This window comes from Taudactylus pleione, unplaced genomic scaffold, assembly GCF_031769625.1.
Source record: "Taudactylus pleione unplaced genomic scaffold, aTauple2 ptg001032l, whole genome shotgun sequence".
NCBI classification, from domain to species: Eukaryota; Metazoa; Chordata; class Amphibia; order Anura; family Myobatrachidae; genus Taudactylus; species Taudactylus pleione.
The window spans coordinates 10,765,835-10,785,614 of NW_028285433.1; the positions used below are offsets into that span (position 1 = coordinate 10,765,835).

General features: G+C 42.6%; 1 protein-coding gene across 3 annotated transcripts in view; it reads left to right on the forward strand.

The window, feature by feature from the left end:
* TMOD1 (tropomodulin 1) overlaps window positions 1-19,780 on the forward strand; it is a 102,453-nt gene that overhangs the window by 47,072 nt on the left and 35,601 nt on the right. For all 3 annotated transcript variants that reach the window (XM_088461312.1, XM_088461314.1, XM_088461313.1), the window contains exon 4: window positions 12,338-12,457. In XM_088461312.1, the coding sequence (XP_088317438.1) occupies window positions 12,338-12,457 (120 nt within the window). The remainder of the gene's footprint in view (window positions 1-12,337; window positions 12,458-19,780) is intronic.

Consider the following 19,780-nt stretch of genomic DNA (forward strand, 5'->3'; position numbering starts at 1 on the left):
GTGGGCGTGCCAGGGGCGTGGCTGCCAGACGGAGGCGTTCCCATGGGAACGCCTACCATCTGAAGCCGGCCCCACTGACATCAGTAATGATGTCAGTGGGAGTGATTTTGGCTCTGATAGAGCCAAAATCACTCCTGGGCTTGCGGCAGCGAGACCCTACCGCAGGGTCTCGTCGCAAACCCGATGGTCGCGATGGTCTTGACCATCGCGACCATCTTTTTGGCGCTCGCATATGCTGTGGGTGGTCACCCACAGCTATGCGAGCGGACAGGAGGCCGCTCCATTTTCAGGTAGGAGGGCACTGTTTCAGAGCGAGCGCTCTGGTCAGAGCATTCGGCTCTGAATCAGGCCCACAGTGACAGGGGGCATTGCTTAATGCGCACAACTACAGAGGGCATTGCAGAAGGGACACAACTACAGGGGGCATTGCCTAATGGGCACAACTACAGGGGGCATTGCAGAAGGGGCACAGCTACAGGGGGCATTGCATAAGGGCGACAACTACTGGGGGCATTGCTTAATGGGTACAACTACAGGGGGCATTTCAGAAGGAGCACAACTACTGGGGGCATTGCATAATGGACACAGCTACAGGGGGCATTGCATAAGGGCCACAACTACTGGGGGCATTTCTTAATGGGCACAGCTACAGGGGGGCACTGCATATGGGGCACAACTACAGGGGGCACAGCATAATGGGCACTACTGCCTGAGAACCATTGGGGGGGGTCAGCCTGAGAGCTGAGAGGATGATGCCTGCTTTCATGCTTATGGGGGCAGAGTAGGGCTGTTGAGATAATTCCAGGGGGGGCTGGAGTGACACATGAGGGGCCGCTGCAGTGGCATGGGGAGGCTGCAATGACTGTGGGCTGGAATGGCAAGGCTGGAGTGACACATATAGGAGCTGAAGTGTGTATTACAGTGGTTCCCAAACTTTTTTGAATCACGGCGCCCCAGAGTATTAGCATTGTTTTCACAGCACCCCTAAGCCAAAAGTTTGTTATTGAGATATTCAGAAAAAAATGTAGTAAAGTGAAGTAAATTGTGCTACCTGTCATCTTTAGGTTTAGTTATGTGGTGGTGGACAGGTTTGAGCTGCTGTTTGTCCACATATTTACATTACATTGACCATAAATTATTTGATTTGGTACTGGACCACCAACCTGAGGCACCCCTGAAAGTGCCCCGAGTCACCCTAGTGTGCCACGGCGCACAGTTTGGGAACCACTGGTGTATTATGTGAATCTTGCTTTTTCAATGTATTTTATGTGGTTCTGGATTTCAATATGTATTTTATGTGGATGTGGTTTTTAAATGGATTTTATGTGGATCTGGCTTGTTATGTGTATTTATGTAAATGTGGCTTTTTCAATGTTTTCTTTATTGGTCTGGCATTTTCTTTCACTTAAAAATTTATATTGAGAAGTGTATGTAGATTATGTATTTTCAATGTGCTGGGCTCACCCCCAGTGTGATTAAAAAAGGGGGTGTGACACAAGGTCATGTTCCTGTGAATGTCACGCCAAAGGCGTGAGCACAAAAATTGGGCGAGGCCTTGTGACAGCAAGGCCATGACCCATTTTTTGCGCGCGCATGCTATTGGCTCTTTAACTTGACTACAGATATTTTTTGGCTCTTTGCCGCTGACTGGTTTGTCACCCGTGATCTAAATGGTTATATTTGCTCGGTATTCACTACAGAAGGAGAGGGAAAGGGGGCCACAACTAAGTTGCAAGTATATACATAATAATGAGGTACCGTATATACTCGAGTATAAGCCGAGTTTTTCAGCACATTTTTTGTGCTGAAAAAGCACCCCCTCGGCTTATACTCGAGTCATGCCCACATGGTACGCTGCTGAGTAGCGTACCATGCGGGCCGCGGTGCAGACTGTGTCTCTGTGACACAGCTGCACCGCGTGTGTAGCGCTGACCGGACGGAGTTCGGTCAGGACTACACACTGCCAAACACACAGCCGCCGGAGCCGGCAGCTGTGTGTTTGGTGTAATCAGCAGCCGATGAGAGTCTGTCAGACTCTCATCAGCTGCTGCTGCTCCCACTGCGGGAGCCATCTTCCGGCTCCCGCAGTGGGTAATGGGAGAGACTTCGTCATGACGACGTCTCTCCAATTATGCAAAGCGGCCGGAGCAGCCAGTAGCAGCGTCGGGACAAGGAGTGGGGTTTCAGGTAAGTGTTTGTTTGTTTGGTTTTTTTATTACATTTCTTTCTACTGGGGGGGCTACTACTGGGGGCACTACCACGGGGGGATATCGCTACTGGGGGCACTACCAGAGGGGGGGATTAATATTAGGGGCACTACCAGGGGGGATGTTGCTACTGGGGGCACTACCAGGGGGGGATTAATACTGGGGGCACTACCAGGGGGGGATATTGCTACTGGGGGCACTACCAGGGGGGGAGATTAATACTGGGGACACTACCAGGGGGGGATATTGCTACTGGGGGCACTATCAGGGGGGGTATTACTACTGGGGCACTACCAGGGGGGGTATTACTACTGGGGGCAATACCAGGGGGGGATTACTTCTGGGGGCACTACCAGGGGGTATTACTACTGGGGACACTACCAGAGGGGAATATTACTACTGGGGGCAGTACCAGGGGGGGATATTACTTCTGGGGGCACTACCAGGGGGGATTACTTCTGGGGGCACTACCAGGGGGGATTACTACTGGGGGCAGTACCGGGGGGGGGTTTACTGCTGGGGGCACTACCAGGGGGGATTACTACTGGGGGCACTACCAGGAGGGATTACTACTGGGAGCCTACAGGGGGGGCTACTACTGGGGGCACTACAGGGGGGGGATACTACTGGGGGCACTACAAGGGGTGGCTACTACTGGGAGCACTACAAGGGGGGCTACTACTGGGGGCACTATATAAGGGGCTTACTACTGGGGGCACAAGGGGCACTGCATAGGGGGGACCACTACCGGGGACACTGCATAGGGGGTGCCAAAAAATACGGTATACCCGCTTACCAAAAAATTTGGGCTAGGGCCGGCCCTGTCCAGGACCATACACACTGAGCGGCTTTCCCCCTGTCCGGCGCTGTCAGTGAGAGGCGGACGGCTTTCCATAGCACAGTGCTATGCAAAGCCATCCGCAAAGCCGCTCATCTGCTGGTAATACCTCTGACATCACGTCACACGTCGGGAACAGCTGGGCAACGTCAGCTGGAGTGAAATCTTGCCTTGCGCATCAACATGCTCGCTGTGCGAATGGATGTGTACGGCTAGAGCTTGCGAACAGAGAGCAAATAGAAGAAGTACTGTAGCAGGCTTTCAACGCAGCACGGCCTAGTGCATGCGTACTGTTCAAAAGTTTTCAAAGTCTTTTTTTTTTATCCTGTTAGAAATGGATCCCAATACTTCTAATCCTGGACCAAAACAAAAACGCAGGTCATACGAAGCTGGTTTCAAACTAAATGTTGTGTCAAGATCAGAAGAGAGCAATACAGTATTGCAAGTAGGGAATTTTGTGTTGACGAAAAACAAGTGAGGGAGTGGCGGAAAATGAAAGCTGACTTGGAAAAGATTCCAAAGGCAAAAAAAGCTCGACGTGGTTTAACGACTTCATATGAAGCTCTAGAGACTGAATTGCATAAATGGGTTATGGAGTGTCGTCAAAATGGTTACTGCGTATGGGAATTCGCTTACGTGCCCTTCAAATGGCTAAAGATGATAAATTAAAAGCACCAGGCATTGGAAATTTTGTTGCGTCAGCAGGATGGTGTACCCGCTTTATGAATAGGTTTGCCTTATTTTTGCGGCAAAGAACAAAGATTTCACAGAAGTTGCCAAAAGACCTTGATGAGAAAGTGATGTCATTCCATTCATTCATCATAAAACAAAGAAGGATCCATAACTTTGACCTGGGAGATATTGGGAATATGGATGAAACACCTATGACCTTTGATCTTCCTAGCAACAGAACTGTGTCAAGTTTGGGAGAAAAAACTATTTTACTCAGAACCACAGGAAATGAAAAAAACCATTTCACAGTCGTTCTGTCATGTTTGGCTAATGGAACTAAGCTGTGGCCTGTCATTATTTTTAAAAGAAAGACCTTGCCTAAAACGGTCAAATTCCCACCACGAATTACAGTGCGTGCACATATTAAAGGCTGGATGGATGAAGACGGAACAAAAAAATGGCTGGAAGAAATTTGGAACGGACGTCCAGGAACAGCCTTAAAGAAAAAACCATCATTGCTAGTTTGGGATATGTTTAGAGCCCACACATCTGATGACATAAAAAAATTGGCAAAAACTTCTCAAGTTTCTTTGGCCGTTATTCCAGGTGGGCTTACATCTGTATTGCAGCCCCTAGATGTGTGTTTAAACAAACCTTTCAAAGACTGTGTGCGAAAAAAGTGGCATGAATGGATGTCATCTGGTCAAGCCCGATTGACAAAAGTTGGAAATCTGATGAAGCCCGACATAGAATTGGTAGCAAAGTGGGTTCGTGATGCATGGGAAGAGATTCCAGAGAACATGGTACAACGTGCCTTCAAGAAATGTGGCATTAGTAATGCTATGGATGGCAGTGAAGACAGCGCTTTGTATGAGAAGGACAGCAGTGATGGTGATGACTGCGAACTCAGTGATGACGACAATGTTTATGCTGATAGCCTCACACCAGATAAAGTTGAAGCTCTGTTTGGACATACAGATGATGAGGAGGAATCCAGTTTTGAAGGATTTTAACTCTTGTGATTTAGCTTGGTTGCTGATTGAGCTAAGGTTTTTGTACTTTTAAAATTATTGTTGATACCATATTGGTTTTGTTGACTCTCTTTTCCACTTACTGTTTTTCTTTGAAATAAATATTCAAAAACATTTAACCTACTGATGCCTCAATTAATGTAATTTTATTGGTATCTATTTTTATGGCAACTACAGTTTAATGCTAAAAACTGCAAAATTACGCACTTGAGTCTCAAGAACCAAAAAGCTAAATATAGTATTGAGGGTCCTCTAATGAAAGCTACAGATGAAGAAAGGGATCTAGGAGTCACTTGGTTGCATAGGGAGAGGAATCAGTAGCAGAAAGAAAGAAGTGATAATACCACTGTATAGGTCATTGGTACGGCCTCATCTAGAATACTGTGTTCAGGTTTGGAGGCCATATCTCCAGAAGGATATAATACATTAGAGACTGTACAAAGAAGGGCAACTAAAATGGTGCAAGGTCTACATCACAAAACTTACCAGGAAAGGCTAAGAGATCTCAATATGTATAGTCTGGAGCAGGGAAGGGAAAGGGGGGACATGATAGAACCTCAAATTTATCATGAGTTTTAACAAGGTGCAGGAGGGAGACATTCTTCAAAAGAAGAGAAGTACTAAAACACAGGGACATGCACCGAGACTGGAGGGTGGTAGGTTATGGGGAAATTTGAGGAAAAATTACTTCACAGAAAGGGTAGTAGATAAGTGAAATAGCCTCCCATCAGAGGTGGTAGAGGCTAAGACAGTAGAACAGTTTAAACATGCTTGGGATAGGCATTAGAATATCCTTACAGAGAACTGAGGATCACATAGGGTTGAGGTTACCAAAAGGTAAAAAAAAAGGCAGACTAGATGGGCCAAGTGGTTCTTATCTGCCGTCAAATTCTATATTTCTGGTGTATAGTGATTGGATGTAGTGTATGCGCAGAAATGAGATTCCAGTTTGAAGAGAAAGATTGCAATTAAATAAATGGGTGAAAAAGGTGCATTTTTAGGGCTACCCGCATATAACTCTTCCATAAATAAGCACATTTCTGGGGGCATTTTGAACAGTGTAATATAGAACGTCACACATACACACACACTCAAAAGTTACACATGTAATAAAGGTAAACCAATGCCCCTCACTCTCATTATAACTTTAAATCATAAATTAAGCTAAACTAAGAAGTATTTTAGGTCTGAAAATGAAAACTTTAATTAAATAGCTGGCTCTAAAGTGGACAGCGGTTGCACTTTGATGTGATATTTAAACTGCTAAATATTATGCCTCAGATTGTAGGGGGTCAATTTGCCATGAGGCTGGGCTATGCATGTGTTGTTGCACTAGAAAATTGTGTCAGCAGGCCGCAGAGTGGGAATGGCCATTAAGACTCTAAAGAGAAATATTTGGGGAGCACTGCGCGGGACAAGGAAGCCAAGGTGGGGGGGAAGGGGAAATCCCCTTAATAATCGAATCCAGTCCTCCGATATCATCCGAAGACAGCACCACAAGGTTAGTTTCAGTGACTTGTGAATTCTACGTCTCTGATCTAGAGTCAAAGGGGTAAATTTACTAAGATGGGAGTTCTATTAAGAAGTGATGTTGCCCATAGTAACCAATCAGATTCCAGGTATTATCTTCTAAAAGGTGCTAGATAAATGAGAAGTAGAAGCTGATTGGTTGCTATGGGCAACATCACTTCTTAAATAGAACTCACATCTTAGTAAATTAACCCCAAAGTCTCAATATAGCTTTCCCAAGTTTGAAAAAATGTTGATACACGAGTGTCTTTCTAATGATTAGTAGAAGTCTTCTAACAAGAGTGTCACATGATGAAGAGGGGATCGCCTGCACCATCTGCTCATCCTGGTGCGTACCTCCTCATGCTGCATCGGTCGTCGTAAGAATGAATAGTGTATCGATATCGCCTTTCTAGAAGCCGTCTCCGAATGAATCATAGTGTTTTTATTTTTTTTTAAATTGCGTTTATTTATAAAGTTTGTCATTTTATAACAAAAACATCAAATTACAACCCATAAAGAGAAAACCCTCCCTCCTATAAGCCCAATCCCCACAGAAATAAAATAGCTAGCCATTAAAATAATACCATTACATATTCAAAAACAGTATATAAATAAAACAGAGCACATTATCAGCACAGAAAAATATCTCAACCTTGCAGTATAAGAGAAAATTTACTACAAACATCTCAGAATAATAAAACATTATTGCACAGTCTCGCCGGTCTCCAACCCCCCACCATCCGAAGCCTCCTCACCTCCATTAACATAATAAGTTGAAGAAATCCACGGACCCCAAATACGTTCATACTTCAGGATAGAGTTACGTTTGGTGTATATAAAACGTTCATGCCCCACTACTTCATTCATTAACCCAGACCATTCAGCAAAAGTAGGGCCCCTAGCTGCCATCCAAGTACGGGCAATACAAACCTTAGCCAAAGTCATCACATTAATCACATATTGGGCCGTCAATCGATTAACCCTGTTCGAAAGACCCAGTCCAAAGATGCAGATTTTTGGTGACAAAATGGGAATACTACTCTCTGTGTTGGTAACACAGGTGGTGACCCGTGACCAAAACACTCGAACAGCAGAGCACTCCCAGAGGAGATGCCAAAATGAGCACTGGGAAACAGAACACTTAGGACACCTATCCTACACTCCAGATCCAAATCGATTCATCAAAAAAGGAGTAAGATACACCCTGTGTAGTAAAAAGAACTGTATCTGTTGGAATCTCACTGCAGAAGTGGCGATCACATGACTATTCAACATTAAAGACCACTCATCATCGTCTAATGGACCCAAATCATCTACCCATTTAAGCCTAAGTGATACTAGGGTATCATCGGAATTAGCAGTAAGGAGGTAGGAATAAAGTCTGGAAATTAATCGCCTACCACTAGTTGCTTGCAGCATAACCCTAATAGGATCAGGAGTAAATTGCGGAGGGCCTGAAGAAAACTGGACAGCTAGAGCGTGTCGGAGCTGTAGGTAACGGAAAAACATAGTATTCGGGACCCCAAATTCAGTTCTAATAGTGTCAAAACTTTATAATACCCCGTCACTATACAACTGTCCAATGGAGAGAACCCCCCTCCCAGTCCACAAGGAGCTACTATCTAATAGGGCCAATTCTCTTAGAGCAGAAGAATGCCACAAAGACAAATCAGGATCAATACCCTCCGCCCCCACTAAAGTACGGGCCTGTTTCCACAGCTTATGAGCCTGCGTGACCAATGGAGCTCCCCCTGTAGGGCACTTGTCATCTAATAATAACTGCAAAGGGGAACATCCTCTAGTAACAGTGTGTACCAATAAGGTAGGTAGATCCTGGCTCTCCCCACCCAAAACCCACCCCTGTAAATGAACCAATTGTGATGCCAAATAATAGAGGCGGAAATTTGGCAATGCCAGTCCACCAAGTGCTCTAGGCCTACATAAGGTTTTAAGTTTAATTCGAGGACGTTTTTCAGCCCAAACTAAAGAGGAGATATAACTATCTATCAATTTAAATATACGTGGAGAAATATAGATAGGGGCCTGCTGAAAAACATATAAAAATTTGGGGAGAACAATCATTTTTACCAAATTAACCCTACCCGTGGCGGTCAAGGGAAGTTTATTCCAAACATGCAGCTTGGATTTCAGGAAATCAATTTGTGGTTGGACATTAAGTGGGGCAAAGTCCAACATAGATGATGTTACCCAAATTCCCAGATATTTAAACTTAGTGGTCCACACCAAGGGAGTATTTACCGTACTAACAGGAGTAGATGGACCATGTAGAGGAAGAATGCAAGATTTGTCCCAATTAATGCGCAGTCCAGAAAATCGTCCAAAAGAGTCTACCACAGAGAGAAGGGCAATTAAAGACTCTGATGCATCAGACAAGAATAACAACATGTCATCCGCATAGAGAGCCACCTTGTCGACCCTTTGTCGTATCTGAATTCCCCGTATTCTGGGATCAGTTCTTATAAGACACGCCAAAGGCTCGATGGCTAGGGCAAAGAGAGCTGGGGAAAAAGGGCAGCCCTGTCTAGTACCCCTAGAGAGGTGAAAAGAAGGGGAAACATATCCATTAATACAAACCCGCCCTAAAGGGGAGGAGTATAACAATTTAACACAAGCTATAAATCTAGGTCCCATCCCAATACGAAACAGGATCTCCCAAAGATAGTGCCACTCTACAGAGTCAAAGGCCCTGGCTTCATCCAAAGACACCACCACTGCCCCATCCTCCACAGAATCCGCCAGCTGTAAAATTGAATATAATCTCCTAAGATTTTGTGAGGTAGACTTTCCTGGCATAAAACCAGTCTGGTCAGGATGTACTACCTCACTAATTATCCTATTGAGCCTGAGTGCAAGCATTTTGGCCAATATTTTAATATCCGTAGAGAGGAGGGAGATCGGACGGTAAGAGCCAGGATCAAGGGGATCTTTTCCAATTTTAGGGATCATGACAATAATGGCCTCAGACATAGAACAGGAGAGAGTACCCAGGTCACACAGTTCATTAAAAAGATTAAGTAGTCTGGGAAAAAAGGAAAGGGCATGCTTCTTATAAACCTCAATGGGAATCCCATCTACTCCTGGGGCCTTACCTCCCGGAAACGAAGAAGCAGCCACCCTGACTTCCTCTACAGTAAATGGGGAGTCTAGAAATGCTCTGCTATCCTGAGAAATGGAGGGGAGGGATATATGTCCCAAATATTCAAGCATCTCATCTAGGGAATAATGGCTTGAGAGCTGTAAAGGTTAGCAAAGTATTCATAAAACACCTTCGTGATAGCTGGTGTAGAAGAGTGCAAGTTACCACAGGAGTCACGAATTTGAGCTACAACTGTAACAGGTCGGACCTCTCTAGAAAGATATGCCAGAAAAGCCCCAGATTTATCCAAGTCTGAATATTGACTATGCCTAACAAATAGTAGACGTCTTCTAGATTTATCTAAAAGGAAATCAGATAAAACTTTAGTGGCCTCCATATATGCGGATCTAGCAACAATAGAACCCGAAGATAGATATCTCTGTTCCAGCAAAGTACAACGATTTTCCAGCTCAGTCTCCCTTTTCTTATGAAAAGTTTTAATATTTATCACCCTACCAATTAAAGAACCTCTCAGAACAGCCTTGAAGGCATCCCATAATATGTTATAGGAAACAGAGCCAGTATTCTCAGTAAAAAAATTAGCCCATTGGGATTCCAATTCCGAGCCCGTACCCATTAAAATAAGCCAGAAGGGATTAAATTTCCAAAAGGAATGGCCTCGCGGAGCAGCAACATCAATAAGTCAGTGCTAAGGGGGCATGATCCGATACACCCCGGGATCGGTACTCCACCTCCACAACCTGCGGGACCAGCCTCCCAGATATCAGCGCGAGATCAATCCTAGAAAAGGAATGATGAGAGGCCGAGAAGCAAGAGTACCGAGCCAAGGAAGGATGCCGAACCCGTCATACATCCACCAGCCCAAGCTCATCCACTAAATTAGCAAAAGAATGAGGGAAGGGGCCAGACACATTCAAACTTTCACGCCACCTATCTAGGGCAGCGTTTAGCACGTTATTAAAATCCCCGACACAAATAACCGGGGTATCAGGTGATAAAGAAATAAATTCAGCAGATTTCCTTAAAACCTCACTGGTATAAGGTGGGGGAATATAAATTGCAAGAATGTAAAATGGAGAGGAGTGAATAGAAGCCCGTATGAAGACATATCTACCCATGGGGTCCACTCTAACATCATCCAGCACAAAACTCAGGGATTTTCGAACCAAGACTGACACACCTCTGGAATATGAGGAGTGTGTAGAATGGTAAGCCCAGCCTATCCAAGGTTTGCGCAAGGCCAAAACTTTCCCGCCCACCAAGTGCGTCTCCATCAAACAGATAATATCGGCCTGGGCCTTTTTCACCTGATTCAATACTAAAGAACGCTTGACCTTATCATTGAGGCCCCGGACATTCCAGGAGAGAACCCGGAGAGTGGAACCTAAACTAGTAGCCATCATGGGGTAAGCCATACATCAGGAGAACGAGGAGACATTAATAACGGAGACAAGACAGCAGGGAGAGGCGACCAGCGAGACACGGCAGCTCTGCACAACAAAGAAAACAGCAAAAGCCGAGAATAGCTTAAATACCAGCATATTAGTTTGGTAGATGACATATGAATCATAGTGTTTAATGCGTTGTCCCAATCCACTTCCGAGAACCACTTAATTACGGAAACTACATAATGTTTAGATTGCATAAGATATTTAGAGATTTACAGAGAGCACACCCTGATTTACAAACTCCTCTATCAGAAACAATCTCCATGGAGATGGTAAGTCTGAAAATAAGGTGCATATCACACTTCAGAGAATGATTGGTGCAGGGGGTAAAGCGTACCCTACTCACAAAAGGAACACCATAGTGACTACCATAAAGGTTTCTTTAAACAGAGAGATCTTTCACCCCACGTGTATCAAAAGATAAGAGGTACTGCGTACCATTCACTCACTCAAAGATGAATGGTAGAAATCGTACAAAGGTTTCTTTGCTCTTATAAATAATCGCGTACCGAACTTACAGTTTTCAGGGGTTAATCTTTCACATCAAGGTTTCTATTTCTCTCTTGCACACCGTCACCACTGATATATATGCACGCAAGAAAACCTTAGCAATCCACTTAGATAGGTCCAAGTTTATTTAGTCATACGCAAAAAGAATCCCCGATGTATGAAGACTCCAATATATTAAAAATGAAGATGTAACATGTAACATCAAACATATGGTACGAAATCAAACATCAGTAGAAAAATTTCCAAGAGGCAGTCAAAAATTATTAGCTCAAAGTTCAGTTAACAGAAATCCGTTTTTTCTAAGTCAGAGCAAAAGTGTAAATACCAAGTGTCATACCTCTGGATCACATAAAAATGACCCCTCCCCCGCCCCACCCCCTGCATTTACAAAAGAATCTCCCATAGTGTGGGGGCCAGCGACGCGATTCACGCTGAATCTCGTAATTTTGCCCCACCCCCTGCTTCACAATGCCGGTAATCGAGGCATTGTGTAGCGGGGGTGGGGCCCAAATTACGCAATCACGTGTCCACTCCGCCCCTTATGATGGTCATGCCCACTCGCAATGCTGATCTGGCTCCCCCCTCCCGGGTGGGTTAGGGTAAGGGTTGTAATGCATAAATATCTGTCGGGACTCTGATTGCTGGCGTGCTTCTGTCAGTATTCTGTTCGTGGGCATCCTGACCATCAGGATCTCGTACCCAACCCAAAAAGGACATCGAAACATTTTTGCATATATGGTGGGACTGTCTGAAATTTGCTCCATTCTGGAAAGAGAAGCAACTGTTAAAAGGGCTGATGGGCGTGCATAACCCCCAGAACCGTAGATGTGCCAGCCATCACCCACCTCCCTAGTTCTACTATTTGTTGGACGAGAGTTTATTGATAAACATACTTTATTTGCCTGGAGTTACACTCTGAAAATAAAATGTTTTAAAACGAAAAAGGTCTTCACTACACTGTAATTGCAAATTTAAATTGCTGTTTTTGTTGTTGTTGTCAGGAAAGCCATGGATTCCCAAACTGAAGCCAGTGGATCCTGTTTTAGAAAATGTCACTTTGGAACCAGAACTGGAGGAAGCTTTAGCCAATGCCTCTGATGCCGAACTATGTGACATTGCAGGTAAGCGTGACTTTATCAGGACAGTGTTTGATGAAAAAATAGTACAGAAGAAAGGAACAATCATATATCTGATAATACAGTTATTTAATTCTGTATATCTTATGTTTATATTTATTTATTGTTTATATTTTTTGCATTATAAGTGTTGGTATTGATCCCTGACAGTATAAGTAAATTAGAAAGGCGATCAAGTCATGGAAACATTATATCTGACCGTATACAGTAGAAGGATAAATATGAATGCAGTCTGTATATGTATTAGCTCAATTTCCTCAGATTAAATGTGCTATATATTTAGTAAAATTCGTAATTAAAAATCATGGGACCTGATAATTTTCTCTTCCCAGAAAATCTACCCATACTAACTTTTTGGCTCAAAACAGGATAACAGCTCTGATTGACACAGATAATAGCAATATGTGGTTTAGAGGAATCTTCTGTGTAATCTACAATATATACAATTCTCTTTCTGATAATGCCATCCTGAGATGGCGTTTATAAAACAGTTATGTCATAGGTTTTTAGCGCTAGCAGAACCCTTCTACAGGGTGAAGCTAAATATGCCCTATCTCTGGTACAAACTCTTCTGTCAAACATTGAGCCCATACACAGCAATATTCTGTGGATAAATGATCATTATCCAAACCCAGAAGTACCTTATAAGCAAAGCATTGGTAAGACAAAGAGAACCCATGCATTTACAGTATATTGTGGGAAGCACTCTGAATTAGTTTGGTAAATTATGGTTTTAAGATATTATAATAATTAGTAATAATAATCCTATTAAAAGTAATCACTGTTTATATTGTCTGTTATATGAAGTTTCTTCTACATAATCAAAGTATGAAATAACCCAATAAGTAATATAGGACTGCTGTAGTTTATCTAGTACTGTGTCAGTTTATACACCTTTGGATTTAGCTTTATGTGTGACTTTTTTAATTAAATACGGTGGGACTGGGAATTTCCCAAAAGCAATTAACGACAAATAAAATTGCAAATTAGGTTACATTTCCATCAGTGACTTGCAGCAGAGTGGTGGAGTATTTTTTTTCAACCTGGAGTACCGATGACAGGGTGCTTTCCAAAGCCTTAATGGACCTTTAAAGTGGTATACAAGTTTCATTATATTAGCAGAAATGTAATATTATCTCATTCTACCAATATAAAGTCAGGTGCATAAATATTGGGACATCGACAGAATTTTCATATTTTGGCCTCTATTCACCACCACAATGGCTTTGAAATGAAACAAACAAGATGTGCTTTAACTGCAGACTTTCAGTTTTAATTTGAGGGTAATTACATCCAAATCAGGTGAACGGTGTAGGAATTACAACGGTTTCTATAGGCCCACTTTTTAAGGAGCCAAATGTAATGGGACTATCAACTCAAAAGCTATTTCATTTACAGGTGTGGGCTATTCCCTCGTTATTTCATTATCAATTAAGCAGTTAAAAGGTCTGGAGTTGATTCTAGGTGTGACATTTCCATTTGGAATCATTTGCAGTTGAGTCTAAATATGAGATCCAAAGAGCTGTCACTATCAGTGAAGCAAGCCATCATTAGGCTGAAAAATCAAAACAAACCCATCAGAGAGATAGCAAAAACATTAGGTGTGGCCAAATCAACTGTTTGGAACATTCTTAAAAAGAAAGAACGCACCGGAGAGCTCAGCAACACCAAAAGACCCAGAAGACCACGGAAAACAACTGTGGTAGATGACAGAAGAATTATTTCCCTGGTGAAGAAAAACTCTTTCACAACAGTTGGCCAAATCAAGAACACTCTCCAGGAGGTAGGTGTATATGTGTCAAAGTCAACAATCAAGAGAAGACTTCACAAGAGTGAATATAGAGGGTTCACCACGAGATGTAAACCATTGGTGAACCACAAAAACAGGAAGACCAGATTAGAGTTTGCCAAACAACATCTAAAAAAGCCATTACAGTTCTGGAACAACTTCCTATGGACAGATGAGACAAAGATCAACTTGTACCAGAGTGATGGGAAGAAAAGAGTATGGAGAAGGAAAGGAACTGCTCATGATCCAAAGCATACCACCTAATCAGTGAAGCATGGTGGTGGTAGTGTCATGGTGTGGGCATGTATGGCTGCCAATGGAACTGGTTCCGTTGTATTTATTGATGATGTGACTGCTGACAAAAGCAGCAGAATGAATTCTGAAGTGTCTCGGGCAATATTATATGCTCATATTCAGTCAAATGCTTCAGAACTCATTGGACGGCGCTTCACAGTGCAGATGGACAATGGCCAAGTCAATCCCCTGACCTGAATCCGATTGAGCATGCATTTCACTTGATGAAGACAAAACTGAAGGGAAAATGCACTAAGAACAAGCAGGAACTGAAGACATTTGCAGTAGAGGCCTGGCAGAGCATCACCAAGGATGAAACCCAGCGTCTGGTGATGTCTATGCGTTCCAGACTTCAGGCTGTAATTGCCTGCAAAGGATTTACAACAAAGTATTAAAAAGTGAAAGTTAGATTTAGGATTGTTTAGTTTGTCCCATTACTTTTGGCCCCTTAAAAAGTGGGAGGCACATATAGAAACCGTTGTAATTCCTACACCGTTCACCTGATTTGGATGTAATTACCCTCAAATTAAACCTGAAGGTCTCCAGTTAAAACACATCTTGTTTGTTTCATTTCAAAGCCATTGTGGTGGTGAATAGAGGCCAAAATATGAAAATTCTGTCAATGTCCCAATATTTATGCACCTGACTGTATGCTATATGTAAAATTTGACATCCTGCAAACCACAACTCCTAATCTATAGTTGCATTAATGCAAAATTAGCTGTGTATTTAAAGTATGTGTTTAATTTTGTACAAGTTTGTAATTGGTATTGTTTAAATGTCTGTGAATCTTTTTTGACTTGCTAGCCATAGTCATTACCTCTGTTTAGATGGGGATCACTGAAGCATAGTTTATAGTGTCATACTGCCTGTTTACTTAAACTTAGTGCAATATATGTCCACTGATCAATCTGCATTTCAACCAGCTGACCAATTGGCTCAGATGTAAGCTAGTGTCTTAATTAGGCATACGGTACTATTTCTTAACATTCAGTCTTAGGGCAGCTTGCTGAGGGGTAGAAGCTTGATGTGGTTATGCATTAAGTGGTTAAAATCAAGTGGGCTTCCTGAACAGTTAAATAACAGTTGAAAAACATTGAACAACATTGAAGACCAGGTAATTACAAACCCATTACTTAGAAAATTTTATTTTTTCCAAATACAGAAAAGACAATGTATCAAAAACTTCTTTTTATAATCTCACTTCATGGAATCATCTCTAAGGCTACTACATCCTTTACTCTTCCTGCAGCTCACCCTTCTGTACATATTGCTACCTCATTAATCTTCTCTCCACTTATGAACACACATGAGCTTTTAACTTATCTATACACATTGACAATAACATCCACAACCTGTCGCCATAAAAATCTTTCGGACATATCCAACAATTATATTTATATCTCTCTTCTGCTGCTTCTATTAGCTGGTGACATATCACCAAATCCAGGCCCAACCCACATTCCACACCCAAAACGAACTATAAATCCAGCTAACCACATAAACATTGCGTGCCTCCCTTCACCATCCAAGTCACTAAAATGTGCCTTATGGAATGCACGCTCTGTCTGCAATAAGCTAACATCCATCCACGACCTCTTTATTTCAACCAACCTCAACCTTCTGGCAATAACAAAAACATGGCTTACACAATCAGACACTGTCTCCCCTGCTGCACTTTCACATGGTAACTTACACTTCTCACACACCTCCAGGCCTGGTAATTGTAAAGGAGGTGGGGTAGGAATATTACTCTCCCAATCTTTCACATACACAATTCTCCCACAGGTACCTTCACTCACATTTACATCATTTGAAGTACATTCTATCAGGACTTTCACCCCTTTCTCTCTGTGAGTTGCTGTTATCTATCACCCACCTGGGTCATCTCAACAATTTCTGGAACACTTTTCTGCCTGTCTCCCTCACTTTGTATCCTCAGACATCTCCACCATCATTATGGGTGATTTCAATATCCCCATTGACAGTCCACAATCTCCTCATGCCTCCAAACTGCTCTCTTTAACATCCTCTCATGGTCTCTCCCAATGGACTGACTCCTCTACTCATCAGGAGGGCCACTGTCTTGATCTTGTGTTCACCAGACTATGCTCAGTTTCTGATTTCACTAATGCTCCTTTCCCTCTCTCAGATCACAACCTTATCACCTGCACACTCTCCTCCATTACATCAACATAATTGAAATCAACCAAACCTAAACCTAAAACCCGTAGAAATATTAATGCCATTAACCTTCAACAACTATCTACCTCTCTACAACAACAACTTTCACCAATTTCTACATTCACTTCTCCTGAGACTGCTGCATCACACCTAAACCAGATTCTAGAAAAAGCCCTCGATGAAGTAGCTCCAGCTACCCATCACACACCACGTAGAGTTAGACGTCAACCGTGGCATTCTAGCTTAACAAGGCATCTACAAAACTCTCGCGTAAAGTTGAACGTCAGTGGCGAAAGTGTCATACTCCAAGTGACTTCCTCACATATAAGACTATCTACAACTCTTATCATACTGCTCTGAACACTGCCAAACAAACATATTTCCAATCTCTAATCTCTGCTCAAGCTTCTCACCCCAAGCGACTTTTTAATACATTTAAACTGCTTGTTACCCCTCCATCACCCAAACCACCTGCTACTATCTGTGCACAAGATCTTGCGTCCTATTTTTAGGAACAAGATTGATAAGATCCGAAATGAAATGGTAGACTCTTCCTCAGCTAGTGACCTGCTCAATTCCCTACCTGAACCCTCTGGCACATTCTCTTCATTTGATCTCACAAACGAAGATGAAGTATCTACACTCTTCTCATCCTCCTACTCTATTACCTCTCCTCTAGATCCTATACCCTCACAAATCAGTAAAGCTCTGTCTCCTGTGCTTATCCCAACCCTAACTAAAATCTGTAATCTCTCTCTCTCTACTGGCAACTTTCCATCACTGTTCAAGCACGCAGTGATTACTCCCATTCTGAAAAAACAAAATTCTGACCCTAATACTCTCTCAAATTACCGTCCTATCTCCCAGCTCCCATGCCCCTCCAAGCTACTTGAGAGACTTGTCTACCCCCGCCTCATACACTTTCTTAACTCACACAACTTATTGGACCCACTTCAGTCCGGCTTTCGTTCCCAACACTCCGCAGAGACAGCGCTGACTAAGGTAGTAAATGATCTTGTCACTGCCAAGGCTAAAGGCCATTACTCACTCCTAATTCTTCTAGATCTCTCTGCTGCTTTTGACACTGTTGACCACTCTCTTCTCATACAAACACTGCAATCCCTAGGTCTTAAGGACACAGCTCTTTCTTGGTTTTCTTCCTACCTATCTGATCGCTCTTTTACTGTTCGTTTTTCTGATTCTGCCTCCTCTTCGCTACCTCTATCAGTTGGAGTACCGCAAGGCTCTGTCTTAGGTCCTTTACTATTCTCAATCTATACCACCTCTCTTGGCAAACTAATCCACTCTTTTGGATTTCAGTACCATCTGTATGCGGATGATACTCAAATCTACCTATCCTCTCCAGATTTATCTCCATCTGTATTGGTCCGGGTCACTGAATGTCTTTCTGCCATTTCATCTTGGATGTCATCTCGCCACCTGAAACTTAAATATTTCTAAAACAGAATTAATTATATTTCCACCGGCCAATAACAGTTACCAACCTGATCTCTCTATCACTGTTGATACCTTGACCATCCACCCCGCCCCACAAGCTTGTTGCCTTGGTGTCATCCTTGACTCTGAACTGTCCTTTGTTCCCCATATTCAATCTGTCTCAAAATCATGTTACATACATTTAAAAAACATATCCAAAATTCGACCATATCTTACACAAGACACTGCAAAAACTCTAATCCATGCACTTATTATTTCCCGCATTGATTATTGCAATAGCCTCCTTACTGGTCTTCCCAAAAACAGGCTATCACCATTACAATCCATTATGAATGCAGCTGCAAGGCTTATCTTCCTTGCGAAACGTTCTTCTTCTGCTGCCACGCTCTGTCAGTCCCTCCATTGGTTGCCGGTTTTCTACCGTATTCAATACAAAATACTTTCACTTACACATAAGGCTATTAACCAAACCACACCAACATACATCTCTTCACTCATCTCAAAATATCTCCCAACCCGACCTCTCCGCTCAGCACAAGATCTGCGTCTCTCATCCCCATGCATTACTTGCTCCCATTCACGGTTACAGGACTTTCTTCGCGCTGCACCCACTCTATGGAATAACCTACCTCGCACAATAAGACTTTGCTCTAGTCTCCAATCTTCAAGCGTTCCCTGAAAACTCACCTCTTCAGGCAAGCTTATCAGATTCCAGAACCTCCCACATAACCTTCATAGCTTCCATATCTAATTACATCCCCTTTTACAGTCCACACACAATCTCACACATCGTTTTTCTCTGAAATCCTCATGACATTTGGTCGATATTCCTGTGTGACTGGATCATGCAGCCAACCAAGAAACTGTGCATTCTGGCTGGACCAAAGTGCAATATATAGCACCTATCCTTGCGTATCAATGCCTATTTCCCTATAGATTGTAAGCTTGCGAGCAGGGCCTTCCTACCTATATATCTGTTTGTTATTACCCAGTTTTGTTTTGTTAATGTTCCAATTGTAAAGCGCAACGGAATATGCTGCGCTATATAAGAAACTGTTAATAAAATAAATGTAAATGTATGCCTTATATCTTCACATAGAATACATTGCATGTTCAGGAATTGTTGTTTTTTTTAAATATATGTTTAGTGTAGAAATTTATTGTGTGATGTTATGTGTTGAACCAAAGTCTACATGGGCTCCATCCATCTTGTTAGCTGTACTGTATGTTAATGTTTTAATTAAATGCTTATAATACCAGTAATCCTCTATAATGAAATATGTTGTATAATTATTAACATATATGAATCTCCATATTGACATAAGTGGAAGAATTGGTATTGTAATTAACATGAATGATAACTGGTACAGGGAACAAGAAAAAGGGGGAAGGTGATACACACTGGAGCTTCCTAATGGTATACTAATGGAGGGTGTCAATGGAGGTGTAATGGAGGGTGTCAACCTTCTATGGGGGCAATTCAAATGTTGCGTGGGCGGTGATAATTATTGAGCACCCAGTTTTGCAATTCAGTTGTTCTGGGGCTCATTAATTATCGCCCTCTTCACACCCTATTAGACCGG